This window comes from Alosa pseudoharengus, unplaced genomic scaffold (genome assembly GCF_046254945.1).
Source record: "Alosa pseudoharengus isolate Yale_2024_CS ecotype anadromous, Long Island Sound unplaced genomic scaffold, YU_APseudo_1.1 YU_APseudo_1.1_scf_18, whole genome shotgun sequence".
In the NCBI taxonomy this organism is placed as follows: Eukaryota; Metazoa; Chordata; class Actinopteri; order Clupeiformes; family Clupeidae; genus Alosa; species Alosa pseudoharengus.
In genome coordinates, this window is record NW_027468650.1 from 28958447 (window position 1) to 28977631 (window position 19185).

Genomic DNA, 19185 nt, shown 5'->3' on the forward strand with positions numbered 1-19185 from the left:
TGTGTGTGTGTGTGTGTGTGTGTGCGTGTGTGTGTGTATCCATCTGCTACATAGTTGGTAGATCATAGTGTGTTTAGCCAAGGTAGTCTTGTCTGACGGCATCATGGTCTTATCTTTGAATGTGAACCTGTGAATCAGTCCCTCCTTTTAAGAACATCCTTTCATGCAAGAAGCTTGCAGCCACACATTTATGAAAAGAGAGTTCTTGGAGCATGAGAGTGTGTCGGTAGCATATTAACGCACAGCCTCTTGCACACATTCTCACTCAAGACATTTGCTGTTCATTCGGCACAGTTTCAATACTGGCTTTAATATGTCCTTCAGAGTCCACCAGTCACGTTAGGCCAGCCACCATAATGAGCGGAATGAAAAGAATTATGTGATAATAGAAATTATAGCAATTAGGCAGGCACTTAATCGCAGTGAAACTCACTCTTGCCTAAAAGAACTGATTTCAAGTAGCTGAATTCTCTGGCGAAGTGTCGGACATCCGAGAGAGTTGCCAACCATAGAATTCCCTTTGTTATGCTGGAGAACAGAGCTACTCTGAGTTCAATAAGAGAAATAACTTATACAGTCTTCATCCCCACAGACACACACACACACACACACATCGCTCACACACGGCTCGAGGCATTGTTATGCTGTTTGTTTTTGTTTTGGAACATAACGGCGACGGGAACAGAAATCTGAACAGACTGAAAATGGGGCACGGCAAGCACCTATCTTTCGCCGAGTCCTTCGGCACGATGATTCCCAGCCAAGTGTTTATTTATGTGCCATTTTGTGCCCCTCTCTGCGCGTCGCTGATGCCCTTCGCCCGTCGCCCCTCGACTACCTGTCTGCTGTCATTTTTCACGGCATGCGCAGGAGTTGCATAGCAACTGGGGGGGGGGGCTCACCATCGGTCCCAGGGGCTGGCTTAGCGTAGCTGGGCTCAGCAACCGAGGGAGAGGAAGAAGGAAAGTGGGACAGCTTTGAACTGCTCAACTGCTCAGTGTCAGAAGCGTCACAGACCTTTGATCTGCGCCAGCCTCGCCAACAAAATGCCCATGTAAGACCGGGGCAGCACAATGGCAACGATGGGGAGGGGAGATGGTGGTTTCTGTTCTTCTTCTTCTTCTTTTGGGGGGTTCGGCTGGCAGTACAGCATTTATGAATTACTGCAAAACTACAAAGTGAAGGCTTTAGCTGCCTTAGTTTCTGTCTTTCCTTTCTTTAGATTGTGTCTTGTCTGTTTAAAGATGTGGACCTTGATTAAGATTTGTTACATTTTTCGTTGAACACAGCAAAATGCAGCACAAACTCCTCTAACCGTCAACCCTGGTGTTGGTGCATAATCCTGGCTGAGAGGGGCGGGGGGGGGGGGGGGGGACAAGCAACAAGCATGTTAAAACCTCAAACTAAAATAGAAACATGTTTTTTTCCCCCTTTGTTCCCTCCTGAAGTCGTTTTTTCCCCGGCGACCTTTCCCAAGAAAACCACATGAGTTGCATGCTCCTCTAAACCCTTTTCCTCATGTTGTTACTTTTGTGCTATAATCAAGAAGGCGCACACATGAATAATCAAAGGTCATTCTTTGACCGCCTCAGGCTCATCCTGTCGCTGAATTAAGCAAACGTTTCTCTTGCCATGTTCTCCAGAGAGGGACCCGATGTTCTCATTGTAATTGCACACCCTCAATAATTATTTATTCAAGCAAGGTGGAAGATAAGTCCCTGCCTTTGCCTGGGCTGCTGTTCCAGTGGACAGGCAGGGTAGCGAAGGGCCTGGATCCAGCTCAGGGCTGCTTGCTAATTAAACTGAATGGCCGTGCTGCTGCTGCTGCTGCTGCTGTGGTGGGGAAGTTCACGTGGCGGTTAGCGCTGCAGCCCGCTCCTTATCAGCACAGAGAACCGGGCTGCCAGAGGAGGATTTAGGCTGTGGGAACGCAGTGTGGGACATTGTAGTGTGTGTGTTTGTGTGTATGTGTGTGTGTGTGTGTGTGTGGTGGTAGGTGGAGGGTGAAATATGACCCCTCCCAACGCTGGCTAGCTGGGTCAGCAATACAGGCACTGGGGGGTGTATTGATTCATGTGAGACCACAGGCAGTGGAGGAGATGTAGGACTGGTTGTGTGTACTGTATGTGTGCGAGAGAAAAAGAGTGTCACTGTGTGCCAGAGAGAGTGTGTGTGTGTATGCATGTGTGTGTGTATGCATGTGTGTGTGTGTGCATGTGCGTGTGCGCGTGTGTGTGTGTGTGTGTGTGTGATTGCAGGGGCACTCACCTTATCTTTACGATCAGCTTCACCTGCCTCACCTCATTCTCCACTCAGCCCTGTCCAACCCACTCACAACACACACACACACACACACACACACACAGGGTCAGCCCTAAGTGCTGACAGACCCTCTGACGTGTGTGTGGCAGGCTGTGGATTGATGCAAGTAATGACTTCAAGGTGGAGATCTTAAATTAAAGTGACAGAATGAGCGAGAGGCTCATGGGGGTTAGCGGTTCACAGCTAGCAGTGAGCAACGGACACTCACACACCTCTCTAGACACTATATACACACACACACACACACACACACACACACACACACACACACACACACACACACACACACACACACACACAAACCTCTGTTCTCTTCCTGAGTTCTTCTCATGGCTACCCCACCACACACACACACACACACTCACCGTCAAAAAGAGAGATAGCAACAGACACCCACAATAGATTTGGGTACAGTATGTGAGCGATCAGACAGGGGGCAGTTTGCAGGGTGTAAAACGCACACCACGCTGTCTTTCTTTTTGCTTAACGATGACTGTTGAAAGAAGTGCTTTTTTTTTGTCACCATTCCTAGACAACCACTTACTCAACGATACTTATCTTAACTGTGATTTGTTATTAATAACTAACAAAGTAGAGATTGTATAATTTGAAGGAATGAAGATTGTGAAAAAAAATACAACTTTCTTGAAATGTTATGAAACCATATTTTAATGCAAACGGTTTTTTAAAATGTTGCATTTTCCACTGTGAAGGAAAAGAACGTCTGGCATGTTTTAATAAAAACACAAAAGACGTTGAGTCCCACTGAATGCTGTAGGATTAGGGTTTGAGTTGCCACCACCCCCGTCTTTCTTTTCACTGTGTTGTTGATGTTGCTGTTGTTGTTGTTGTGTTCTGCTCTTTGATTGATGCCGTGTGTGTGAGAGCCATTCCTAATTGCCTGTGGACTGAAAAAATGTGTTTGCTCTCCTCCTCTTCCTCCTCTGTGGCTGGTCTGCAGGATGGCTACTCACAGTATCATTTTGTGGGCTCTGCCTCCACCATCGAGCGAGACAGGCAGCGGCCGTACTCTTCCTCACGCACCCCCTCCGTCTCGCCCGTGCGGACGTCTCCCAACAATCGATCGGGTGAGTCATGCCCTGGACCTCTCTGTCTCTCTCTCTCTCTAGCTCTCTCACTCTCTCTTTCTCTCTATCTCTCTCTCTGTCTCTCTCTCTCTTTCTCTCACACACACACACGTGTCAGTGTCATAGTTTCTCTACGTAGGTGTGTGTGTGTGTGTGTATGTGTGTGTGTGTGTGTGCATCTGCCCTCTCCTGCCCTGTCTCTCTGTCCCTCCCTCTCTCTCCTGTCCCCTCTGCATGTTAGCTGTCCTCTCTGTCCTCTCCTCTCCTCCCCCTATCTGACCTCAGCAGTAGAGGCGTTTCCTTGAGTTCAGCAAGTCTGCCGCTGTCCTTGGTCCTGAAGTGCAGCACTGCCTGCTGCCCTTGGTTATCATGCCTCCTGGAGAAACTGTTACAGTGATAAAACACCAGCAAACTTGAAATGAAGTTAGACAGCAAAACAGAAGCAAGCAAACAAGTTATAAATAAAGACAGGAAACATGTGAACTACACAGCACGTATCCCAATTGAACAAAAATATAAGAAATGAAATAACAGAAATAGTTTCCCAATTTCCCTTTGAGCACCAAATATCCATTTTAAGCTGTCAGCTTCTCTCTCTCTCCCTCTCTCCCTCTCTCTCTTCCCTTCCCTCTAACAGATATGATGGGCTGTTAGCTGCAGACCTGACGGACAATTCTAGAATGTGACTCTTTGGGTGTGTGTAATGAGCCAGTGTGGAGCCTGTGGTGTGATATGTAGCCTGCAGCTGTAACACCTCACCACTGATGTTAGCGTAGCCTCTGAACTTTGAAAGAATTTCTCCTGTCTGTTGACAACTCTAAATGGCTCTCCCAGTGTGGTGAAGCAAAGAGCAGAATTGAGAGAGCTCATGACCGTGTAAGTGGCTTTGGCCCCAAATTTAACCCATATCTGGGTCATAATTTAGTCCTGGTCTGGCCCTTATTTGGGCCTGCTCTGGTCCAGATCTGGTCCAGATCTGTCAGTTTAGGTCCAGAGCTGAGCCCTGATCTATTCCACACTTTCACAGCCTCGCTCCAACTCCACATTGGGTTTTGCCTCATTTGGTCCGGCAGTGATTATGCAAAGTGGATGTCTGGATGTGATTTTATGGCTTTTGCTGAAGGGAAGGGTTGTGCTAATAGGTCATACTCACAGAGTTCTCACAGGTCCTCTTGAATCCCCCCCAGGGACGCATTTTACAGTGAGTTAGCGTGAAAGGGACCACCAATCTCACATGTTTTATGGGTCTCCTCCATGGCTACAGTGCACACTAGTGAAACATGTCTCATAGAGTGTGTTAACCCCTGGAGAATACAGAGGGGGAGAGGAAAGGGAGTGATAGAATGAAAGAAAGAAACAAAGAGTGTAAGACTGAAATAAATATAATGATGGTTAAAGAGAGACCGTGACAGAGAGAATGAGGGAGAGAGAAAAGAGTATAGAATGAAAAGGAGAGTGACAGAGTGGAAAAAATACTGGGGAGAGGAGTGAACCCTGAATTACGCAGAATATGTCATCAGCATTTTACACAAGGGACCTCATCTGCACCTCACAATGAAGTGTTAAGACGTGCTGGGCCCAGGGGCCACATGGCTCATCCAACCTGACGCCAGCCACTAATTCAATAACATGCTGCAGCACCGCAGTTATTCTCTCATAACCCGACCTTGTCACTCCACTGAGTGAGAGAGGAGGTGGGGCGCACAAGAAACTGAAAGTGTGTGTGTGTGTGTGTGTGTGTGTGTGTGTGTGTGTGTGTCATTAACTCCTTCATAATCCTCAGCCAGAGTTCCTTGCAGAACTCAGTAATTAAAATGATAAATCCTCGGTGGGTATATGAATGAGTGAATGAGTGAATATGAATGTGTGAATATTTGTGATTGTGTGTGTGTGTGTGTGTGTGTGTGTGTATTTGTGAAAGTGTTTGTGTTTCACCACACTGCTTTTAGTGTTAACATTAACCAGAGCCAAGCCAGGACTGTAGAAAACTTTTCAAGCACACACATGTCCACTTCAGTTATCATCTATTGATCTTATTACTCCACCCCACATCCCAAACACACACACACACTGTAGTATAGTTTGCCATAGTAAGAGATGAGCAAATCAATATAAAATGCATGATGACATGATGAATTACAGGATATGTACAGTAATCACGTAATGGCCATGAATTGCATAATCCATAATGCATTGTAGAATGGCATTCGGCTCTGTAGATTACCTGTGTCAGATAGTGAGTGATAGCTAGGGTGTGTGTGTGTGTGTGTGTGTGTGTGTAAAAACTGGAGTTTTGCCAGAGGATGTGGGATGAGGCAGTAAAGCACTCACACACACAGAGAGAGAGAGAGAGAGAGGCAGTAAACCACAAGTGTGTGAATGTTACCCAGAGGTTGCGGTATAAATATGAGTGAATGGCTCCTTTAGCCAAGCTCCCTTAGAAGACGGTCAGAGAGTGGGCAGCCCAGTGCGGTGTGGTGCAGTGCGGTGTGGTGCGGTGCGGTGTGGTGCGGTGCAGTGTGGTGTGGTGCGGTGTGGTGTGGTGCAGTGTGGTGTGGTGCGGTGCGGTGTGGTGCAGTGTGGTGTGGTGCGGTGTGGTGTGGTGTGGTGTGGTGTGGGCAAGGGAAGGAAAACCTCCTCGCTGATTGTCTGATGGCACGGCTGGCTGGGGAGATGGCCCAGATGCCAAACGCTCTCTGCCAGATCCCCCTGTGAAGCCGTTTGAGGGAGAGGACGAGATAAACAAAGAAAAAGATCCGAGTGTGCGGGTGCCAATCGCGTCGCCCTGAGGATGAATGAACCCTCAGCAGCCCCCCTCCCACCCCCCCCCCCCCCCCACCTCTGACCTCTGGATCACAGTGAAAGAGAGGCGCTACCAAGGCGAAGACTGGATACATACCCGCATACTCTTCAGTCCCAAACAGAAAGACGGAGAGACAGAATAAGAGAAAAGAAAGAGAAGGGGAAAGGAGTGTGTGTGTGTGTGTGTGTGTGTGTGTGTGTGTGTGTGTACGCAGAGCAGAGGCCTAGTCAGAAAGAGTATCTTCCCAAAGGGCTCATGCTGCAAGATCCCTCGGCTCCCGCGTGGTGCATCTGTGATGGTTGCCATGGCACCATGCGCTGTCGAGCATTGCCTAGTGGTGGTGCTGATGGTGGTGGTGGTGGTGGTGGGAAACATAACAGCAGTCCCAAGCTTTTTGGCCAGCAGTTAGCCCCGTGAAGTGAAAAGCACTCCAGCAAGCTATAGCAAGCCCCTTTTCTGTCTGGCATTCATATTGTCCCTAAGAGGAAACTCTTTACTTTTTCTTTCTCTCTCTCTCTCTCTCTCTCTCTCTCTCTGTGTGTGTGTGTGTGTGTGTGTGTGTGTGTGTGTGTGTGTGTGTGTGTGTGTGTGTGTGTGTGTGTGTGTGCATTTGTGTATGTGTGCACTCACGCTCACACAGAGACACGAGAATCCCAAGCACAGGCAGTAAAACACTGCCATCTAAAGAGCGAGGCTTGATCACTCTGTGGGTGCACTGGTGAGGCATGTAAGGTTCAGCATACCATACACACACACACACACACACACACACACACCACACACACACCACACACACAGCAGAGGGTTTCAAAGCCTGAAAGACATTTCAGTCAGCCTATTGGATCCTCTCCAAACACCAGGCAAGCTTTTATGGACGGATCAAATTGCTCCTGTTGAAAATGTTTTGTTTTATTCTGACTGTTAACTCTAATTGTGCATGACTGTCATTTAAAACACAACAGCGAAGCCAGTCATAATGTGGACAGGCAAAGTATGGACCAATTACTATTGTCACTGACTCATTGGGGAATGAGTTAGATCAGTTCCGGATCGAGGCAGGACCAGGGAATGGAATCTGATATGGAGAAGCCATAGAGGCTTCACAGATTATTAAACATGTGTTCGGGGGTTCCGATTGGGATGAACATTTTGCTTCTGGTGTTCTGGCATCCTTCTTATACTGTATGGGTAAGAGGGTTGAACGGTTTCAAGTAAACACTTTGAAACTTGGCGAAAGGCTGAAGAAGTCAAGGCCGTTGCTCGGGGAAACGCGTGTTTGATCTATCTGACGAAGCGTTGCTCATTAATTAGTTTGGTTTATTTGCTCTGCCGCTGCCTTTACAGGCTGACAGAGCCTTAATGTTGCATCTGTAGATTAACACTCACCAGATGGTGTTTGGTGAGGGGAGAGGGAGGGAGAGACAGAGAGACACTGGTGGGCTTCGATGTGTCCCCGAGTTAATCAGAAAGATATATCCGTCACCGACACACACAGCCTCCTCTTGGCTCTGCTCACCTAAATCAGTTTGAGGGTGCAGACATTTCCCTTGCATTTCCTAAATCCTGTTGCAATGGACCCCCCCTCACAATAGATAGATACTTTGTTGATCCCCAAGGGGAAATTCAACTCTCTCTCTCTCTTCTGTCCAAATCCATACTCTTTTCTATAGGCTTGGGGATTCTAGAGCAAAAATTGAACCAAAGAGCCATCCTTGGAAGAAGAAAGAATGAATAGGTGTACCCTCCACACACTCACACACGCACACACACGCACACACATACAGAGTTCATGTTCCGATTTCTTCCTTCAGCTATTTTTTCTCTCCTATGCCTCCTATCTCCAAAATCTGACAGTATGAGAAATGGTAGATGCTATTGGGTTATGTGTACTGTAATTAGCAGATTCTTCTATTATTAAATCCACACAAGCATATTATTCACTCGTGTGCATACACTGGGCATTCGTTTAATCAATATTGATGTGGTTAGACTAGATGCACACACAATGCTCTAGTGAATGGATTGACTCAAAGAGGAAGGCACACTCACAGCTCCACAGCAATGTAATGCTGTTATAACCTGAAATCGGTTCATATTGAACTGGACCATTGAGGTTTGAGTGATGCCGTAGTGTGTCTAGGCGTGTCCGTCTATATCCCTCTGCTGTCTTGAGCGATTGACCAGATCTGGACAAAGAAAAGCTCCTGATTTGTGGATGACACAGGAGAAGCTGCAGTAGTGTGGAGAATGGAGAGAGAAATGGAGTGTGAGAGAGACTTAGATCGAGAGATGAGAGGGTACGCAAGGAGACGGAGACAGAGAGATGGGGTGGGAAGAGACACAGAGGAGGCTGGTGGGAAAAGAGAGAGAAAGGTGAAGGAGAGAGAGAGAGAGAGAGAGAGAGAGAGAGATGCTGCAGTGGCTGGGGCAGTGGTCTAGTGGGGGCCCAGACCATGGGGGCTTTTGGGGCCTGGGGCGGCACTATGCACCATGCTGATAGAGCTCCTGCTCGCTTCAAACACTCCAGCCAGGGAGCGGGGGAGAGGAGAGGAGAGGAGGGGCTCCTCTGGGCTGATCCGTTTAGGCATTTAGGGGATTGGCAAGAGTGTTCTCTTGCTCTCCCCCTCCATCACTGTGTCTCCATCCCTCCCTCCCTCTCTCCTCTCTTCAGCTCTCTCTCACTCCTTCTCCCTACATCTCCCTCTCTCCCTCCTCTCTCCTTCCATCCCTCTCTCTCCATCTCGGCCTGGCTGTTTGACTGTGTCCTTCCCCCAGCTTTGCCAGCCTCTGCTGAGGTAAACAAATGTGTGTGTGTGTGTGTGTGTGTGTGTGTGTGTGTGTGTGTGTGTGTGTGTGTGGGAAGGGGGGTTGTGTTCTCCTGAGCCACAGTGGTAGCATGGCAGACAGGTGTTTACAGCAGGAGATTTGTGTCGCCTCCGCAGCCCACAGACTCTCGGGCAGATGAAGAAAAAAGAGCCATTCTCAAGCAGCCAGTGCTACTCAGGATTATGACTTTGCATCTTCGGGAAGAGAACAGTGCCCACAGAATACTCAGAATACCAGTCAGTGCTACTCATACTGTGCATACTACCCATCAATACTACTGTACCACTGTCAGTAGCAAAGAGAGTGGTGTTCAAAGCATACTCAACAGTATTATTTGGGAATTAATACTGAAATGTATTAAGACTTTTGTTATAACAATCTATACTTTATTTTCTATTTAAGGTGGGCTCTGTATGCATTTTTTTACATCTATAATTATTTATAATAACATTAAATTGCATGAGTCAGTGTCTTGCCAGTGTTTTCGTAATGGACCATCAACTTCCTTTGTAATGAGAAAACACTGCTTCATTATGATTGCTCTATCTGCTATCAGTACTAATATAGTATACAGTGATTCTCGCTTTCCTCTTAAGTCATTATGTTTGTGCTGTAGCAACAATCAATATCTACACACATTATTAACATAAATGTCTTGTTTGTGACCTACACATGGCTAGCCAAGGACTAAGAGCATGCCCCCTGTGATAGTGTTGAAATAAGCATTTGATAAAGTTGATGTGCATAAGCACTTCCTGAGTGCATGGCACTGCTTGGGGGAGTTTGCTTGTGTTGAGTGTGACTGATTGGAGCTGATGGAATCACCTTCAAGCTCATACACCTATCAAACATCCCTAATGGGGACTAATGGATCCACACACACTTCTGTCACCTGCACACACCAGTGTGGCCTGAGAGAGAAAGGGAGAGAGAGAGAGAAGAGAGAAGAAAGGAGGGGGAGAGGAAGAGAAATAAGAAGAGAGAGAAATGAGGGAGAGAGAGAGATGGAGAGGAGAGGGGGAAGGTGAAGAGGAAGAATTGAGGAGAGAGAAAAGAGAAAGAGCAGAATGAGAGAGTGAAAAGAGTTGTGGGAGAGCATATGTTTTCTTCTGGATCTAGGCAAAGAAAGAGGGAGAGAGAGAGAAGAAACAAATCCCCTTGCCAGTGTGTGTGTGTGTGTGAGGACTGGTGCCAGGGCTATCTGTCCCGTCACTAATGCCAGCCACTTACTGCCTATTATGTGGGTGATCTGCAGCCAGTGCCCCCGCCTCGCCCCGGGAGATGGTGAGCCTCAAGGAGCGCAAGACCGACTACGAGTCCACTGGCACCAACGCCAGTTACCATGGAAACAAAGGCGAGCACACATCCAGGAAAGACGCCATGGCAGGTAAGCACACGTGTGTGTTGGAGGGGCTGGCAGTCATGTGTAGTCTCCTACAGTTTTGGTCTCAATCTGTTCTTGCCGTCATCAGACTGTCCCCACCCTACTCTTCAGACCTCACCTAGCCAGTGCATAGCATAGGGAACTTCACACACAGCTGTCGTGAGACATGGTGTGTATGTAGATGTTGACATTTGTGACATTGATCATTCATGGCTGATACTTATTTCTCAGATGCCGAGTGACAAGTTTTCATATTGATGAATTTAAACGAGCAAAAAGTGTGCATTAACCCAGACAGCAGATGACCTTTTCAGTCAAACTTATTGTCTGGCTGTTCTTGTATATGTTCCCTTCAAACCAACTGACAGCTCACTCAAGTTCACGCTGTGAACACTGTGACATATTAATTCCCAGAGAAGGCTGTGGCATTTGCACTCTTCTTTGTTTTTGAGCTTTCACACAGATCTTTCTCTTTCTCCTTTTCCCTCTCTCTGTCTCTCTCTCTTTTCCTCTCTCTCTCTTTCTCTCATCTCATCTCACAGTGCAAATCTCCTGTGGAACTTCCACGCTGTACCAGAACGCCTACACAGCTTCTAATGAAGAGCTCAAACACAACCAGGTGAGGGGAACAAATATTTATTTCAGCTCGTCCTGACTCTCCACCAAAAAAAACCCATCCCAATCTCTTCACATCTTGTACTTTTTTAACGTCTGTCTGTGCTCTGTGCAAAAGCACTGGAGAATGCACCGAGTTCACATCAATCAACCTTTTATGTCACGTTCCAGAAACATTTTGGTGATTATTATCACCCTGCTGTGAATTAATATATAAAAAAAGAAATACTCTGCAGATGCTATGCACCGTTTATGGCATATTATAAATCCGGTCCTGTTTGCGAGGATTTGCATTTTTTGTTTTGAGGGAGCCCATAAAAAAGTCCTCGTTAGTATATAATAAGTGGGCCAACTGTCTGTCTCTGTCTGTTAGTTAAAGAAAAGGGTCAGATGTTGCTCACAAGACTTTATAGATTCAATTACACCAATGAATTCATGGCTCCATATGCCTACATTCATTTTTATGAAACATCTGGTGGCAACTCTGCTGAGCTCTCCCTGATTTTACATTTTGGAGCACAAAAAAAGACCCCCCCCCCACACACACACACACACACACACACACACACACACACACACACACACAGACACTCTGTGTTTGGCAACAGTCTAAGTCGAGGCCTATAATGACTAACTGATTCAACTAAGATGGCTGTTTCTCTTGGCAGCTGCAGGAGGAGGGAAAAGGGAAAGGAGGGAGGAGGGGGGGGGGGTCTTCTCTGATAAGCCCAAATCTGGCACAGACTCATCTCACAGCTGCCACCGATGCCTCGAGCCCGTCTTGCACTTAACACGCATGCACACATACACCCTTCGTATTCTGCTTCCTTTTAGTGGTTTATTGGGTGCTCCAAGTGTCTTAAAAAATTCCATTTTCTAACCCAATCAAAAGTGCCTTCTCATTTTCTCGTATAGTGATATGCAAATTCAGCAGATTCTTGCCATGTATTAATGTATAGTCTCTCTAATTAGTCATGGCTACATTGCTATTAGGCTGTTTGGATGGTAACATTGCTACAACTAGTGACTAGTTTATCTCAAGCTCAAAAAGTTGCAAATAAAAAAATATCAGTCTTTTGTTTACTTTCCATACTACAGCATTGTGCTGGCATACAGCATTACCTTGGAGAGCCAGAGGCCAGAGCCAAACTTAGAATAGAAACAGACCCCGACGTTTGACCTCTGACCTCTATGTGTCTCCAGGTTACCGCTGCGCAACCTGCCCCTCAGGAGAGCGTTGTCCGCAAGGACTACGAGACGCTCCCGCCCTTCCAAAACTCCACGCGGAGCTTCGAGGAGGCGTTCCTGGAGGACCAGGTGCACCGTGCCGCACCTGCCGCGGATCTCAGTATGCACCTGGGCCTCAAGTCGACCGGGAACTATGTGGACTTCTACTCCGCCGCCCGGCCCTATAGCGAACTCAACTATGAGACGAGTCACTACCCAGCCTCGCCAGACTCCTGGGTCTAGGGTCTTGGGAGGTTGTGTGTGGGTTTTGTGTGTATGTGTATGTTAGTGTGTTTGTGTGGCCAGGGTCGGGGAATGGTTGTTGGGTGTTTGCGGGTGAGAGAGGCTGAGCACAGGACCAATCGACTGGTCTTGACAGGTGGGGAAGGGAGGGGGGGTGGCTGACTGTGCATGTGCATGCCACAAAACATTGTTTGTTGAGTTCAGTTTGTTCAAAGCTGGTTTTCCTGGAGTTTGGGCTTCAAGCCACAGTTTAGAAGTCAAGTGATATCAGTGAGTCTAGTTGTGCATGAAGGCAAATCGAGATTTTCAGGAGAGGTGGGAAAGACATGAGCAGATGAGAGATAAGAAAAGGCACTTAGTATGAGAGTAGTCATGAGGACATCCCGTTGACGTAATGAAGATGAAGAGAGAATGACATGATGGTAGTACTGCAGCGGAAAAAGTGAGACGAAGCACAAGAAAATGAGTTGTTTACAAGATTGGTGGGAACAGCTTTTCACCGTTTCTTTCTTTTTTTTGTACACCATTCCTTTGAGAGGTGAAAAAAGGCTTCATCTTAAACTGATGGAATGTCAATCTGTACAAGAAGGTTCTTCCCCAAGCCTTTTTGCTCTATATTTTTGTCTTTTTAATTTTTGATTTGTACTTTTTTAATTTGTTGATGTAAAGTATTTGGTGTACATTGCAGAGATACAAGTGCATTGTGTATATTACACGGATGCCACGGTCATCCGGTGGCTTTGGACATTGTTTATGGTACAAAAGTAAAGAAAAAAAAGACTTCAAAATATGTATCAATCATCAATGTCCCCTTTCCAGACAAAAGTATGTTTTAACAGCAAGAAGGACATGCATAGCAGTATTGTTTGTTCTGATAATGTGAGTTTGTGGCAACTAAACAAATGTTTGAAGCAGTTCAGAGATAGTTCAAACAGCATCATTCCACCCTCTTTGTTAATGAAGTGCTTTTTCACTGCCTAAAAAATTAGATGTAGATATTTGAAATAGATCCTATTGATTTTCACTTATATCAGATCTTTTTTTTCCTTTCTCTATCAAATGATACTCTTAAAAGATAATAAATACAAATGTTGGTCATCCATATTGGCATAAAAAAACTATCTGTTCCACTAGTATCTCAGTTTTTACGTGCTTACACAAGACAATGACTGACATTGTGCCAAATTTTTTTAAACATCTGGATGAGGACTTTGGAGAGTTGTCGAGGCCAGCTGACGTTTCCTTTCCACAACTAGGTATAACCTCTGCACACTGTCACTTATTTTATTTGTTTTAAAATTGTGTTTTAATGCTAAGTAACAGTATGTCTACGCAAACAAAAGGAGAAAAAAAGACAATAACCAGGAGGGCAAAATCTTTAAGAGCTCGATTCCCTCTGAAAGATGTACAAATCTGTCTCTTGTTGTTAGTAAGTGTGTGCTGTATGTTGAACCGTTTTGGAAGAGGTGTCCTTCCCAACAGCCGACTTCTACTGTTTGATTTTCCATGACAAAAACAAAGTGAGGTATTAGACTGCAATGTTAATAGAAAATGAGAATTATATATATAAATACATGCAAATATAAATATACAAATATATATACAAAATTATACATATATAATTTTTATGTGCAGATGTCAGTGTCACCAAAAGCAAATGAGAAGAAGTAAAAAGAGACTTGTGTAAATGCACTCTGTTTATCTCAATCATTCCAAGCGGGAATAGAAAACCAACACTTGAAGATGTTGACCTCCTGGGTTGAGCTGTGCTGCTTTTTTTGTTGAGCTTCATAGATAATCACTCTGGATTTGGGCTGTTCTGATGCCAGGACAATAAATAATTCTCAGAAATCTGCATAGCTGTTCTGAACTGATTGCCATCATACAGAAAAAAATGTGAGAATCAACACAACATGTATTGTAAATCTGAACTACAGATATGGGTCACACTTGTAAGAGGATGTGTTACACTTGATATTGTCAACAGAGGTAATGGTGTTGGGGTTAATTGCCTCACACTTTTTATGTCTACAGTGTACCACCATTGGAACCGATCCAAAAGAAACATTTGTGAGTTAATGGTAAGCTTAATGATTATATGCTTTGGCAGTGGCTTTTGAAATGCTGTGTTTTTCATGATAACTCATTATCATGAATCGTCACTTATGTCATGTTTTTACTTACATCACTTATTTTGTCTTTAAACTTCCAAACATCACATCTGAAAATATAGCATATGGTCATATGCTAAATGTTCTAGCTATTTGTTGCAGGATTGATCAACCTGATTCCATCGTTTAAATGGTCCACTGTTTTTATCTTGTTTCTGGTTGGATGAAATAAAGAGGGTAACCTGTAGATATACACACTCTCCCTATCTGGTCTTACTCTTTCTCAAAATGGTCGGCAGGAATTGATCATGTCATAAAGTGTGGTTTTAATGTTTTTCTACTGTTATGCATTTACATGTTTTACTTACATGGTTTACATTCTATGGCCTTGGTCCTGAAGCATGCTATACTGTAGTTCACAAATCCAGTTTGTTGGCGCACTCAATAAGGATTCCATTCTCTGAACCTGGAAGACCCACCTCAACCAACCCGGTGGAAAGGAAAAGCTTTCAGATTCAACCAGCCTGCCAGTTTACAGTGATCCATCCTGCAACATGAAGAGACATTGTTATCCGCTCTTAGCTCTGGAGAAGCACTCCTGCTAAGTCCCCTACTGCACACACTGTTCACTTATGACTGCAGTGTCACACACATCTCCAACACTATCATCAAGTTTGCTGATTACACCACCATAATCGTCTGCATCACACACGGAGAAAAGTCTGCCTACAGAGCAGAGGGGGTAACCTTAACATCATGGTGTCAGGACAACAACCTGCTGTTAGTAAAACCAAGGAGCTGATTGTGGAGGAGTCTGTACAGGAGGCTGCAAGGAGGAGAGCAGTACCTTCAATTACATCAGAGGCACAGCAGTGGAGAGACTTCCTTGGGATTATCATCAGCGAGGATCTGAGCTGGTCCCACCAGATAGGTGTAGTCACAAAGGCTGCAAGACAACAACTCTTCAGCAGCTGTGGAGGTTTGGTAAGGACAGCGGTATACTTAACAACTTCTACTGCAGTACCATTGAGAGCATCCTAACTGGCAGCATCACAGCATGGTACGGCAACAGCACTGCCCATGACTACAAAGTTTTGCAGGGGGTGGTCAGCTCAGTGCATCACAAGGACTGAGCTACTAACCATCCAGGACCTGCACAGCCAGACAGTATAAGAGTATTTGGACCCGTACCATCCGATTCAGAAACAGTTTTTTATCCACAAACCATCAGGATAATGAACTGTCATTGTGGCAAGAACACTTATTCTGACAATATTTCACTATTAAAAGAGTACACATTCCATATAATCACCCTACACACTTTAGTGTTTAGAGTGACTTACTGTCTGCAGTTTACCATTGCCACTTTAATTACATGTTCTTATATCGTTCTTTTTGCATTTAAGACTTAAATAACTATTTTTAATATTGTTATTCATTATTTCTATTTAACTTACTCTGTGAAGTTCAGCTGGCGTCTAAGAATTTAATTACTGGTGTATTGATGTGACATCTTTATTACATGTGACAATAAACGTGGACCTGAACTTGAACTACCAGCATGGGCCACACAAACCCTCAAAGGACCATGGCACAGTGAGGAGGAGCGTGCCACTACTCAACCCTAAGGCCGATTTGTGTAAGAGTGGACATACTCGGCACTTAATATGTCCTCTCTGACCACACCACTCTGTCACCTAGCCTCTGAAAGTGTTACCCACTGCATCTTTATGACAATGGGGAGTAGATGCCTGCAGCCAAACTACACACACACAGCCGCACAGTATGGTAGTATTTTATTGGCTCTGGTGTTCAACCTCTAAAAAGGTATATTGTACAGAGGGATATATCTTTCCATTTAAGGGCATTTGTCTTTCCATTTAAGGGCATTTGTATTTCTGTCTCCCCTAATGCCTCAATCTCTGTCTGCTGTCAACGTTCAGTCTTATATTGCTCAAGCTCAGCTGAAAAGCAAGACATAAGTAACAAAAGACTTTGCAACTGGTGTCTAAAACATGACATTTAATTAGTTTATAACTGATAAAACTGATGATTTAAAAAAAAAAGTGTTCTGGAAAGATGGCAGATTTCAATGTTGGTTACCCGCATGAATAAACTTCTGTGTTGAAAAGGTGTGAATAGAATCTAGAATGTTGCAAATGAATGTCATCTTTTTTTTTTAATTCTTCAATCAAAAGTACTGTGCGAAAAATCCATCTTGTGGATTTGTTCCCATGCCAGAAAAAATTAAAACTAGACAAGTGTTTTTGAAATGATTTAGTTTGTCAGCTCAGATCCATGGAAGCCACAAACTCAATACCTATTTTTAATTTGTACCATACAATTGACATAAACACAACTGTTTACTGCAGTGCCATTGTGTGTTTCTTTAGAATTTGATTGGAGATTTTGATGAATACAATAGGGAGACCAAAAGAGACACAGGGAGAGACTTTCTCTCTAAGCTTGAAGGTTAGATTTCTCGCACCTGTCTCATGCCTAACTGCAGATTTTCAGTTCGCCTGCAATGCAGCCTCTCATTCAGTGGCCAAGTATTGGTACAGTTGCACTGGATATATGCTCCTATTCACCCAAAATTCCTGCCACTGCCTTGGATGATTATGTATGGTGGTTTTAGTAAAGTTACATTTTCTGTCGAGGGAACTTTGTGTGGTGTGTAAGAAGGTGTGTGAGAGAATAATCTAATGTGGCATGAAAAAGGGTCTTCGGTTTAACAAATGTGATCCATTTGAACTTTGCACAAATAGAGCAGGAAGAGGAACTTTCTTCTCCCTCCTCCCTGGCTAACAGCATGGCTGCATGGCTCATCACTGCTCGGGCCGAGCTGGGGATTTGGCGCCTGATCAATTTCCGATTAGACAATGCACAAATGTAATTCAGCCAAGACACTTCAGACCTCCAAAACAGAATTATTCATGGGGAGAACAATCTCATTTGGCCATTTGCTGGAGACATCACATGCCTTATGGCTGTCAGTGTTTGAGATTCGAAGTAATTGTGCGTGTTTGATATTCATTATCATTGTGTAATATCAACTATCAAATCGACTATGCTGAGACAAAGAAAAGGCACAAGGCATGCGTTTCTAAACATGGCAGGTCTGAAAAAAGGGTGGTCAAGTCTGGTAATTCAAGCATCCCTTAATATACTGTATTTATGTTTTTATATTCACATCATGTTATGTTAGCCATAATTATTCAGAGTTATTATTCAATTATTCGCTCAGTCTCATGATCTTTCTGGCATACTTGGGTGCAAGCACGTGCACGCACACACACACACAAACCCACACCACGTGGCCTGTCATAATAATCTCTGCTGCTATGCCATCAGCTCCATAGGAAGAAGTCAAAGTCAGAAGTCAAAATCTTGGGCCTGTCAATATGGAGTTACACTAGCCAGGTCATGTGATAGCAGAGCAGAGTGAAGGGCAGGAATGCTGGGTGTAAAGGAGGTGTCACCTGTCTTCTGTCACTGTCAGCCTGCCTGCCTGGGTCATCTTGAGCATCTTGACAGGACTTTGATGTCCCCATGCTGTTTTCACCAGATCCTTAACTGGCCCCAGAATGGATGCTACTTCAGCCATGCCTGCTCAAGAGGGTAAACCTAAAGATGATGGAAATCTACAGTACAGTACAGAAGTACAGAAATACCTTGAGATGAGATAAAGACAACTGTCAGTGTGAAGAATGTGTTCACTTCAGGACTGTCCAATTAGTTGCAAAACAAAAATTGCAAAAAAAATCTCAGGAGATGAAAAGAATGTTTGGTACTCTCGGTGTGTCTACTGGAAACTATTATATGCTTCAAATGGCTTTGGCTACAGTGAAATTAGATAGGTGCATGTTCATTAAGGGACAAGCCTCCCCTCTAGTGGTCACATGTCACCCGAGCACAAACCACTTCCATCTGTCTTTATTCAGAGTGCTGTGCACGTTTCCATGACAATCTACCCAGTAAAACAGTGTGACTTCCTTTCACGCTTGTCTCCAGAAGAAAAAAAGACACTGGGCATGTTAACCAATGCATTTAAACATGGTTGTCTATTGATGTTTACCAAGTCATTAGTTTTGTCGCAGGGACTGGTGAGATGCACAGGCATCTATTGAATTTCTGACTACATTAATTAGATTATTGGTAGGCTACCCAATACATTGGTGAAATTGAGCAGCAGAAAGCAGTTGAAGAATTTACTTCACCTTCTGAAGCCTGCTAGGCCCTTTCATGAAAGGAATTTAAATCTCAAGTGTGAATCTTCATCTGAAACATAGCCTACTTGCATATTTAGGATATAATCTCTGTAATACTGGACAAGGACTGGACTGAATAAGTACAGGCCCAGAGTAGAGAAATTGACTCTGTGTAGGACCCAGTGCTGTGTGGGATGGGCCTAGTTGGCATTATCATTTATCTACATAGGCTGTGCAAGAATAAGCCAAGCCTATTGCTTATGCATCTCAAAATCAATCCGAAAATCTAAATGGCTATTTCTATTGGCTATCATGAACAATCAAATAAAATAACCTTTGCGGAGTTGAATTAGAT

General features: G+C 44.6%; 1 protein-coding gene across 1 annotated transcript in view; it reads left to right on the forward strand.

Annotated features, from left to right (window-relative positions):
• ctnnd2a (catenin (cadherin-associated protein), delta 2a) overlaps positions 1-12508 on the forward strand; it is a 302396-nt gene extending 289888 nt beyond the window's left edge. The window contains exons 20-23 of the mRNA XM_076290816.1: positions 3284-3410; positions 10295-10426; positions 10966-11042; positions 12242-12508. Coding sequence (XP_076146931.1) covers positions 3284-3410; positions 10295-10426; positions 10966-11042; positions 12242-12508 — 603 coding nt within the window. The remainder of the gene's footprint in view (positions 1-3283; positions 3411-10294; positions 10427-10965; positions 11043-12241) is intronic.
• Positions 12509-19185: the final 6677 nt, after the last annotated feature.